Source organism: Nannospalax galili, unplaced genomic scaffold, assembly GCF_000622305.1.
Source record: "Nannospalax galili isolate Female #2095 unplaced genomic scaffold, S.galili_v1.0 scaffold304, whole genome shotgun sequence".
In the NCBI taxonomy this organism is placed as follows: domain Eukaryota; kingdom Metazoa; phylum Chordata; class Mammalia; order Rodentia; family Spalacidae; genus Nannospalax; species Nannospalax galili.
In genome coordinates this window covers 268916-281164 of record NW_008352325.1, presented here as the reverse complement: position 1 = coordinate 281164, position 12249 = coordinate 268916, and the positions used below count along the sequence as shown (strand labels likewise).

At 42.5% G+C, this 12249-nt stretch overlaps 1 protein-coding gene across 4 annotated transcripts in view; it reads right to left on the bottom strand.

Annotated features, from left to right (window-relative positions):
- Cobl (cordon-bleu WH2 repeat protein) overlaps nt 1–12249 on the bottom strand; it is a 274940-nt gene that overhangs the window by 19142 nt on the left and 243549 nt on the right. For all 4 annotated transcript variants that reach the window (XM_008849261.3, XM_008849262.3, XM_008849264.3 and 1 more), the window contains one exon: nt 10442–10751. In XM_008849261.3, coding sequence (XP_008847483.1) covers nt 10442–10751 — 310 coding nt within the window. The remainder of the gene's footprint in view (nt 1–10441; nt 10752–12249) is intronic.

Sequence of the window (12249 nt, the reverse complement as noted above, 5' to 3'; positions counted from 1 at the left end):
TGTGTGTGTGTGTGTGTGTGTGTGTGTGTGTGTGTGTGTGTGTGTACTGTCGCTCCAAAGTGTCTTTGTTCAAAGAATGCATGGCTACATCACTCAGGAGGCAGTGAAGAGGAGAAATCAGTAAGAATTAAAAGCAAATTCCACTGATTTTATAAATGTTAAGCTGGAAAAGAAATCACTCTGAGCTGATGAAACTAACACATGGAAGACACTCATCTTTGCTGCTGGTTTTAACTGGAAACAATATGGAAACATATCAATAAAAATCACTTTATCTTTGTATTAGCCTCAATTTTAATAATTTATCTTATGGAAACAATACAGAAAAAGGAAGAAACATGAATAGAACCGTGTTCATTGTATTCTGTGAAGAACTCTAAACTGTTCAGCAGTAGAGAGAGCTGTCTATATTGTAAAGGGCAATAAAATCAGCAACTCTAACATCAGATAGCCTACTGAGAAATACAGACCAGTCAGTAACCATCAGAGACAACGAGAGCCTATGCAGAAAAACAGACCAATGCTTTTCTAGAATGTTACATGAAGGTATCAAGACATATAACTATATAAAGCATAATTATAAGGACATAAAAATCACATACGCCCATGGACAAGGGTATGCTAGGAATTCAGACTGCAACATATAAGCTTGTGTGATTTCTTAAAAAGGAAAGGTGACTATTTTATCCTTTTACTATAGAACTGCCCTTGTTTTACTATAAAGCAGTTTGAGTGATAAAAGCATCTTTTCTCTTTTTAGTTATGTGTTTATGTAGGCAAATATACATGTGCGCATGTGTGTGGAGGTCAGAGGTCAACATTGGGTGTTGTTCCTTGGGTAACAAGGAGGAAAGAATGTATATGCATCTTCAGTAGCACCATCTACTTTGTTTTTTGAGATAGAGTTTCTTACTGGCCTGAAGTTTGCCAATTATGCTAGACTGGCTGGTCAGAGAGCCAGGAATCCACCTGTCCCTGTCTCCCTTGGGCTGGAATTGCAAGTGTGCATCGTCACACTGGGGTTTTTAATGTAGGTTCTGAAGATCAAACTTGGCTCCTCGTGCTTACATGACCAGTAATTTACTGCATAAGCTATCTTCCCAGTCTGATAAACTATTTGAACGAGCAAAATTTAAGGTATTATTTTCATCCTCAAACAACTCTCTTTTGTTGCAAAACAATTTACATTTTTCTTTCACATGAATAATATGCATGACTTCCTTTCCTACAGGCGTCTAATGATTCTAGGATCTCACTGACCATAAGTGATGGTCAGTAATGTTTGCTTTTCCTCCATACCCATCTCCACTGTCTTTTCTCAAGTTACTGATGCAATATATATCCTTTCCTCTTTGTAAACCCTCCAGGACACAGTCACAGGGCTTGGAAGGCAGCTTCTTGAGGGCCTACCAGACAGCCTAGGGCATGCATCACTGCAGAGTCCACAGTGGGCAGGAAGCAATGCCTCTGCTGGCATAAAACAAATGCTCACAGATGTTTCAGCTCACAGATGTTACAGCTAGTATAGGGCAGCCTTGGTCCTTCACCAACCCAGTCAGGCTCAGCTTCAGCTGCTCTTGCCAGAAGTAGCTCAGCTCTATGGACTTGAGCTTCCCTGGTTGGTTTCTTTTCTGCGTCCAGGCCAAGCCTGTCTTGCTTAGGCCTAGGGACTCTATACCTAGTACTGCTATTCCCTGTACCCACGTTCTTCTATCCTGATTAGCCCCTTTCTTCTTCCTGCCTCATTTGGCCTTGCTGACTGGTCCCCAATGAGGGAGGGGGCATCTCAGTCCCAGGTCCTTCTGGCACACCTCCATTCTACCATGGCCCTGATATGTTCTGATCCTTAGGGTCCTGCTTGCTCAGGAAGAAAGAGTAGATACATGGCAGGATTAGTCAGCCTGAGTACCCTGAGAAAGAGGGTAGGTCTGATCACTGCCAGGCCCTAAGCTATTGTTACTCATGAAGCTGTCAAGCCCCACAATCTCTGAGCAAAGTAGAAGGGGGCCGCTTCCTGCTTCTGTAGCTCTTCTCTGGATGCGCTTCACGATGTGCTCCGGATGTGCTTCATGGGCTGCTATTTTCTGGGCCTGAGCTTTTGCATGATTGGGTTATCCGGCCATTTATCAAATTTGCTTTCCTATCTAAGATTTGCAGGGAGGGGGTCCAGTAATGTTTGCTTTTCCTCCATACCCATCTCCACTGTCTTTTCTCAAGTTACTGATGCAATATACATCCTTTCCTCTTTGTAAACCCTCCAGGACATAGTCACAGGGCTTGGAAGGCAGCTTCCTGAGGGCCTACCAGACAGCCTAGGGCATGCATCACTGCAGAGTCCACAGTGGGCAGGAAGCAATGCCTCTGCTGGCATAAAACAAATGCTCACAGATGTTTCTTTCCCAGGTTTCCCTTCCCACCCCCAGCAACACCCCATCTTTAGACATCGTTCTTACTGGCAGTTTGTTGTGGCTGAAGACCAAGAGAATAGAAAGCAAACAAACACTGAGCAGGCATTGTGCTATCTGCCTGCACATGTTGAATAAACATTGCCAGAGCTATTTTCTCACAGAGTTAGGGGTGGTGACTACAGAGAATATCATGTTCATGCTGCTGTCCAACAGGGTATGAGGGACAAGCAGGAGCAGCGGGGACAATCTAACAGCTCTGTCTTGCAGGCTGAGCTGCCTCGTATGCACTCTCCATTTGGGGACTCAGGGTGGAGAGAAAGTATGCCTCTCATCTAGCTGGGGGGACACTGGTCCAGCTTTTGTCTCAGCACATGCTCACCCACCTTCAGGCAGAGGAGAACAGGGACCTGAACTGTCCAATCACTGCCTGAACAAATAAGGGCTTTGTGAATTGGTGTTTCATTTGCTATGCAAAAGTAAAGGTGAATGTTCGAATTCTGACCCATCTCAAATTTATCTGATATACTCACAGCATACTGAGTTATGCTTCTTTTGATGTGGCTAAGAGTTTAAGAAATGTATACAATCATGAAAAAAGAGTCTGAGAGAAAAATGATGATGTTTTCAGGGAGCAATTCAATTGGCTTATGATAACCAAGTCAACCCTGGGGCTGCAAAATGATTACAGAACAGACTATAAGTGGAAGCCTGGGAAACCAGATGACAGTTACATATGCCTGACATCTCAGTCCAGATATGTGTCCCCAGGGATAAAGCCTCAGACTCCAGCACTGATGTTCAATACGATGGGAATCATATATGTAACTTTAAATCTTCTTGTAGTCATATTTAAAAGCTAAACAAGAAGTGAGATTAATTGAATTACCTTAAGTTTTAACTTTATTTATATATGTGATTAATAATTTCTTCACTGTGCACTAGATTTGGTGAATATTTTCTTAAACATATTTGAACATGGTCAGTCACTTGGCAAGTGCTGGAAGCCAGTAAGACCAGTGGTTACAGGATGACAGTACAGCACTACACATTTATTTTTTTTAGTACTGGGGATCAAATCCAGAGCCTCCTGCATGCCAGATAAACACTCTACCAACTGAGCTACATCTCCAGTACTTTCCACGTTCCTTTGTGTTTGAATATGCTTCAAAGGGCTCTACAACGCATAATATGATTCTAACTTTTCCTGTAGTTACAGAGTACTGGTGGTTATGAATGCTCAGGGTTCTCCGTGGTGTTAAGTGTTTGTAAATGCTCCTGTGATCACAAGGTTCCTAGGACTACAAAGCTTTATGGTCTGTAATATATAAACAGCTTCAAGATGCTTTTGTGGTCACTGTTCCTATAGTTTTAGTTTCAGGGCTCCAGAGGTTGGATGATCTGGAAATCCAGGCCTGAATCCCTCTCCAGTATCACCACTAAGACCTCAATCCACCTGCAAGGTGGCTTGGAATCACACACCCTGAAGATAGGGATAGAATTTCTGTCAAAGTTCAATATAAGGGTTGCCATGTAGAGGGTGCGGCGATAGGTGGGAAAGAGATCCTATTCACCTGCAGAAGACACACAGACACACTTTTTTCTTTACACCCACTATTATTTTTTAAATTTTTGACTTTGTGACAATTTAAGTATACACAGAGAGACAGACAGAGAGACAGAGAGAGACAGAGAGAGAGAGAGAAGACATCCCCCTATTACCCTCTCTCATTCCCTTCACAGCCCTACTGAATCCCTTTTTCTCAAGCCTCCTCCTCTTTCATGTCTTCTTTCTTTCCTATTACTGTTTTTGGCAATCCACTGAATTTAATGAGGGTTGCTTGCATGAGCATGGGTGGAGGGCTATTTACTGCAGCACAGGCAACTTACCAGGGGTTATGCTACTGAAGAAAATGAGTCCTCGTCCCATGGCAACCATTAACCATCAATAGCTGCCCAGGGATAGGTGGGACCTCATGAGTCCATCATCTACCCATGAGCGGCCCTATTTTGTGCAGGTAACTACAGCTACTGTGAGTTCATGAGGGCAATGGTAATGCCATACAGAAGACAGTGTGTCACTCCTTCCCATCGGCTGGCTCGTACATTCTTTCTGTGCCTCTTCTATGATCCAGAAACTCTGTCTTCTACTTGTGGGCTCTGCATATAACTTCATTTGGGCCCTACTGATAAGAAAAACTGAAATTCGCATTCATGTCACTCATTCAGTCCTTACAGTATTCCTGCATAACTGATGTTCCCTAAAGGAACCTCAGAACTCAGAGTTCTATATTTATACACAAATGGGTAAACTACCTGATGACAGCCAGATTGCTTTGGGGTTCAATTGCTGGTCACTCTTAGTCCTACCCAAGTAGAAGGAAGGACGATCCTCTCTGCCTCTCCCCTTGTCTATCATTTCTTTTCAAACAAAGATGCTATAAAAAGTTTGAAGAGGAAATAAGCATAGGTAGACTCTGTCAAAAAGATTATCCAAAAAGTCCTATTTCTTCTATTCCTTCATCAGTTATAAAGAGTAGCAACAACAATAATATCTGCTACCAGTTTCAAAGATTTATTTTATTTCATATAACTGAAATATGCCACTTTGAAGGCTGGCGATGTGCCAGGTACTATTTTGAGGGGAAATACTACATATCTCAATGTCTGAGGAAGACACAGAAGGAAGAAATGAATTCACAGGCCCATGGTACACTTTTGCCAGCAAAAGGCAGGAATTTCACAGGCAGTCTGACTAAGGATGTTTTGGTCTTCACATTAAGCTGTTCTTTAAGAATAAGGACTGCTGGCTGAGGTCAGCTACAAAGGACAGGAAGAGATTTGTAAATGCATCCAGCATGAATTACAGTCATGTGCCCAGGGCACAGCCAGGGGTGAAGTTCACCATATTACTCCTGGGTATCTCCAGAACAAGGGCCCACCACTATGTGCTTATTTCTTTTGTGTTTATCTACACCTTGGTCTGTACTTCTCTTAGGGAGTTTATTGACTACTTAGTCAAATGAAAAGACTATACAAAGTTAATATCCCAATTAGAGGGTAAAGTTTGAATTTAAGACAGTGAAAATTTTATAACTGATCTCATCAAATGGGCTGATGGGAAATACACTGGAATTATGATCCATCATTCCCATTTGCTTCTTTTTGAAGACAGGGTTTTACTTTGAGGTTCTCAAAGTGCCTAGGCCCTAGGAACACGGGGTGGTGCCCGTCAATGCTGCCATCGATGAGGTAGCAGCTGTGGTGGTAATCAGCTGAGTCTCTACACACAATTGTGCTGAATGAAAGCAGTGACTTTGCCACACGGCTGCAGTAGAAAAAAGATAGCTAAGTAGCAGAGGCTGACCCTCATAGTATCCTTGGACAGCTGGCTGGCACTTGGGAGGGAGCAGCATTTGCCTCCAAGTTTTCTGTATGCAAACCCAGGCCATCCTAGATAAGAAAGTACCGATGACATTGACATGTAGCGCCAGAGAAACAAGACAGCTGAGAGAGCTAGGACTCCACTCTGTAGGCCTTACACAGTTGCACTTTCTCAGGTCATGATTTCCAAACAGTACTCAGTAAACTCCTAAGCAGCAGACCTGTGGAAACAGAAGGCCTTATGCTAGCAAAACAGAATGCCATGAGCAATCTTTACTTCCCTGGATGCTGATCCCATTCTGGAGACTTTCTGCATGTTGAGGGCATCTATGACAAGGTACTAAAATCCACTCAGCTTAGAGTTCTGACCTTTCCAGTTATAACAAAAGATAACCTGCTTTGCCTGAGCTCCTAAGGTCTAGCATACAAAGGTGAGGGAGAGGGATGCAACACAGTCTGGTCTCAAACTATCATCCTGCCTCATGCAGAATGAACCCCTGTGGGAACAAAAATGGCCATCTCAGGATTAGTTGTAGAAACCTGATACTGGAATTGTTCAGGGTAGAACGAGGAGACTGAAATCAGAAGGTAAGCATTAGCTACACAGAACAGAGGCCATGCCTGTAGGGCAGTATTCAGGGGCACAACGAGACAAGGGCGTCAGAAAATCTCTTCCTTGTTTCTGTGTGTCCATCGTTACTCTCTGAATGTGGATGGTATTCTTTAGTGGTATACATATAGCTTTTCTGTCTAGATGGTGAAGGCTAAGGCCACCGCCGTGTGAACAACCATGGGTTCTATTCCCTGAATGATGCTGGCTCCAACCCTGCCCCCTCAGACCTCTTTTGCTTTTCTGCAACTCAAGTTCTCAGTGTGTCATTCTGCAGTTCTGAACAGCAAGCTCATCACCAGAAGTCACTATTTTCATTAAGATACTTATTGTTCCTACACCCACCTAACTCATGCATTTGTATCTGCACTGTGTGACCTGGACCAAGAAGGTGACACCGAACAGAGTTTTTTGAAGAATGCTTAAGGGAGCACTCATCCTAATAACCACTTGGAGGCATGTTTCAGGGAATGTTTAAACTAGTTTCTTCACTTGTAAGATCTTCAAGAACTTCTAATAGCTCACTGAGGCTAAGAGGAGCATATTATAGCTTCCAAATGTATTCATGCACAGAGGCCTGTTTGTTTCTTATCTCTCTTAGCCCCAGCTAGCCTGGAACTTGCTACGTAGATCAAGCTGGCCTTGATCTCACAGAGATCCACCTGCCCCTGTCTCCTGGGTGCTGGGATTAAAAGTGTGTGCTACCATGCCCAGCAAATGCACAGATTTTTTTTAACGTGCTGTAGCACAGGGAATACTCTAGTAGATGCAACTACATTTGAAAGTTGGCAGATGGGCGCGCTGAGCAAAGCTGTCTCTGTGAGAGACACAGGATAGGGGAGTCACCCCTCTAGGAGCAGTCAAAGGAATATCACACTGATCAAAATGGCCTGCACATGTGTTTAAGTCCAGCCATGAATTTGGAAATACACACATGATATGCCATGCTGTCATCTCTGAGGATGTGTAATCTATCACTTGAGATAATTTCTATAAATACTTAACCCCCTATAATCCATAGTTTTCCATTTCACTAAAAATCATGAGGAGAGACTTGAGGTCATCACTTGGGAAGGCAACAGTATCTCAGACAGGCTGGGGGTTCAGAGACCACAGGATCTTAGACAGGCTGGGGGTTCAGAGACAACAGGATCTTAGACAGGTTGGGGGTTCAGAGATCTCTTTTTTAAACATTGCAAAGATTTAAAATTTTTTTCAATGTATATTTTTATTGAATTTTTGTGCGTTTCATATAATACAGCCTAATAATATTTAGACTCTTTCTCCTATTTGTTCCCCCAATGCATTACAGAGCTCATGCATTCTGCCATATATTTTAAGGCATATGGAGTCAAGTTTGTGTACCTAGATGTCCCTTGGTTCATCCACTGGAATCTGTTCAGCCTATGTAGCATCACTCCCTTAAAGATCAACCCTCGCTCACCCAGCAGTGACCAGCTGCCAACAGTTCCTCAGCTGCGGTTGTGGCCTCCTGCTCATTTTCCCAGATCTATGCTGGTTTTCATCTAATTGAGCTGCATGGGTCTTTTGCATGCTGTCACCATTGCTGTCAGTTCATATGAACAAGGTCTCAAAAGCCTGGAAGACTTTGTTTTTTATGGTCATGCATTTTTGTCTTCATTTGACTGGCAAGCTAGACCAAAACTTAATTGAGGAAGGTGATATACCATAGACATCATGGTGCCTCCAAAAACCATGGTGCCTCCATTCCCTAAACTAACAGGAGCATCCCTGATAATAGATACGGCTTGATAGCTAAATAGCTATGCAACCTGTCCTGCACATACCGAGCTGGGTGCTTCACAGATTTCCAATACCCACTTCTAGCAGTGGGTTATGTGCCCTGTACTGTTCATAAGAAGAGTGTAAGACTTGGCATTGTTATATGGACTCTAGAATGCTGAACAACTAGCTGTTGGTGGGATTCCCCTGCAGAGCTTCCTGGTTCTAAAACGCTCCTGTCCCTGAGACTATTTTCAAATTCAGTGGACTGTGGAGATAAGAGTTCTGTTTGGATAAAAAACATATCAGATTCCAAAGCCTCAATGATAATCTTGGCTATGGCCACAGGCAACATTCTCTCATGTCTGAGTAGCAATCAGCATAGATTTGACAGCAAGGGTCAACAGCAGCAAAGCCAGTTGTGAGTCAGGTGCAGCAGATCTGGAGCCCAGACTAAGACTGGTTCTGGATGCACAGCTCAAAGAGGTGTATGCCCCCTGAACCAAGAAAAGCATACCCAGAGACTACAGCAGAGATATTTGTTTTCATGATAAAGGTCAAAGTTGGCCTTGGATCTTTCCTTAAAATTGAAGCATTATCTTTTAAGATTATTAAAGAACACATATAATAACATAACATTATTGGGAGGTATTTAGAATAAGATATTAGGTAAACATAATTCAAAATAAAATATGGTTCGCAATGTAATTCTATTAACCCAATGACACTCTGGGCACTCATACAGACATGGTAGAAGATGTGAAAACACAAAAGTGTTAATTCACTGCGGTGACTGACTCAGAGGCTTCTTTTTCTAAAAGCATTTGTTTTACTATTAACATTTCCCCAAACTAGTTTTCCTGACTACTCTTAAAGTTATCTAAAAAGTTTATAAAATGATAAGCTGAAGGGAATTAACATAGCTTTCTATGTGAGAATATTAAAAGGTAACCATGACTACGGTATTGGGTCAGAGATGGAGAAATAAATGAGCCAGTGGTGTGCAAAGAATGTGCAGGATGACGCACACATGGAAAGGAAGGCAGGCCTGAGGGGAAGGAGGAGCCCAGTGAAGAAACAGATATCAAGCCCGAAAAGAAACCCAGTTGAGGAGAGCCCTGAAGTGAGAAAGCAAGAGGAATTCAGATTCTTTAGCCCTTGGGGTAATAGGAAGAACCCCTTAAACATGCAGAGATTACAGACAATGGGAAGACAAGGATACATTCAATGATATAGCATTAGAAAGCAACTGCTGTGCAATTCAAAACTAAAAGGTTAAATTCAGAAGGTCTCTATGATCAAATAACTGACAAAGAAGAAATTACTAATTTTAAAAGATGGTATACAGTTTTCAAAACAATAAAGCATACAAAAAGACAATCATAAAAAGCAATCTCAAACTGTTACTAAATGCAGATAAAATATTCATCTTTCCTATTCATCGGATTGCAAACTAAAGCCACTTGACACACTGTCTGACACATATGGGGATATTTAAGATGCCCCCCAATCACAAACTCTAGTGCAGATGTGGAATACAGGGGCCAGAGGCCCTTAGAGGGCCTATTTCAGAGGTCGTCTGGTGATATTCCACATAGCTGAAGAGGAATCTTTCTGATGATATAGTTTCTCTTCTGGAAAATTATATTAAACAGAAATATACATGCAATTTTCTTATTTCCAGTCCTGAAACCTGGAACAACCTGAGTTCATTAATATAAAAATGGATACATAGGGGCTGGAGAGATGGCTCAGCAGTTAAGAGCAGTGACTGCTCTTACGGAGGACCCGGGTTTGATTCCCAGCATCTACATGGTGGCTAACAACCATCCATAACTATAGTTCCAGGGAATCTGATGCCCTCTTCTGACCTCCGTGGCACTACACGACACAGGTGCACCTACTACATGCAGGCAATACGCTCATATACGCAAAATAAAAATACAATAAAATACTTAAAAATTGATAAATAAACAAATGGACAATATATGCAGCATCATGGGCAGCTTTTAAAAAACAGTGTTGAGTAGAAAAGTATAACATGAACCTTTGGGATGATGTGCCAGAGCAAACGAAGCATTCTAATATATTGCTTACAAGCACCTTCATGTCACTTACTGTATGAGCACAGGACTGCAGGTAACAAACTGACAAATCACGGTAGGGAGACGTCTGTGGAAGGCACCTGGTAAATAAGTATTAATGACCTTTACCCGGGTCACGCTGAGGAAGATCTCTGTTCTTGAAAACTGGGAGGTGGGCATAAGTGACTTCCTTTCCCATTTATCCCATGACTCACCTCAGATGTGAGTTACCAGAGCCAATTTTCCCCCACGATGGGCTCTTTTGGGAACCCAGCTCTGGAGTTCCAGCTAGGTCCTGGTCACTGCAGTCCTCCTGGTCTGTGGACCATTTATCCTTAGATCTCATGCTGTCTTGTTGTGAGTCAAGAGAGACGACATCTGAGGGAGAGCTCATCACCCCTGAGTCCTCCGTCGTATCTTCTGATGCAAAACAGCTGCCCACAGATGCCGTCTCCTCGGCCTCTGGTGGCATTTGTGGGGCTCCATCCATGCTGCAGTGGCTGCTAGGCCCCAGGGGCAGGCTCACTGGAGAGGACACACAAAGACAGGTCAGCACAAGCCACTCTGGGTGCCATGCTGCCCAACAAGGGCAACAGTCCTTTGACTCTTCCGAAATGTGGGATTCAGGAGCTCTGAGTAGGGAAGACCCCCTGCCCAACATAACAGCATTCACTGGAAACATTTTAACGCTGAAGGAGACTTATGTATATGTGTAACCGATGAAAATTTTCCCCCCCAAAACTGGGCACTTGATCAATTAGTCTTTTATTTACCTTTGTGGTGCTGGGAATATAACCCAGGGTCTTGAACATGCTAGGCAAGTGCTCCACCAGTGAGCCCCTTAATTAACCCTTTAAACATGTATCCTCTAGGTGACTGAAGGCAAACCCCAATATTCAAACCAGTGATAATGAATGCAACTGTTTGTAGCCTGACCTCAGGCTTAACTAAAGTTTCTTTAAAATTACTTCTTAAGAAAAAATAATTAAGAACAGAAATAAATGACTGGTGTGGAACTCCTGTCCAGTGTTTGTTGTTTAAAGTGCTGATGGCATTCGTTCTCAACACTTGGCTCTGTCTTAATTTTTATGTAGAAGACAGCAAGGTTTTATGTAAATAGAAGATGATCTTGGAGGAGAAGATGAAATTAAAAAGCATCAGAACCCAAGTACCTATGACAGAGGTCTTCACTCTAGAACACTAAGTATAAGATTTGCCACAGCAGACACGGTGTGACTTGGTGCTGACATTAAAGATCATCTCTTATTGAGATCCAATGGGGAACACTAGCCATTCTGCATTGAGAGAGATGTTAAATATAAGTAGTGTGAGGCCCCCGTTTTTCTTCTTGAGTGTCAGGAAGCTTAGTGCACAGCACTGGAGTTTTCAGGACAGTAATTCACTTCTCTAGACTAGTTATGCACCAGAGTTGCATTTGATTGATATAGAAATAGATTCTAGACCTCAGGAGACCTCAAGGGTAGTCTAGGATGAATACTGAGTTCCAAAGTCATTTTTTTCCTATAAATGGTCCCTGAACTTGTGATGTGAATGTAGGCCCTAGATGTGTGGAAGGGCATACTCAAATGGTATTATTATGCCTTGATTGTAAGCACATTCTACATCAGAAACATTTTCCTGGACAGCAACTAACAGCATGCAATTAATAAAACAAAAGAAAATCTCTTTGTGTGTTAGTTAACGTGAGATCTGAAACAATGAAAGAAACATAGAAAACAAACATTTAAAAGAATACAAATTCCACAAAAGAGCTCAAAGGAAAGAACAAAACGAGAGCAAGGAGGGTTTAGAAAGACACAAATGCAGAAGGCAATGCATTGAATGCAGAGTTCTGGTGAACAGAAGCTGTTCTTCTGCTTTCTTCCTACACCGGGCTGGAACTCAACACCCTCCGGCCTCAGCCTACCCAGTGCTAGGATTATAGGTGTGTACCACCATGCTCAGCTGCAGAACTCGTAACAGATGGCAAGCTGAAAAATAATCTGCACATGTGTGTCTACTT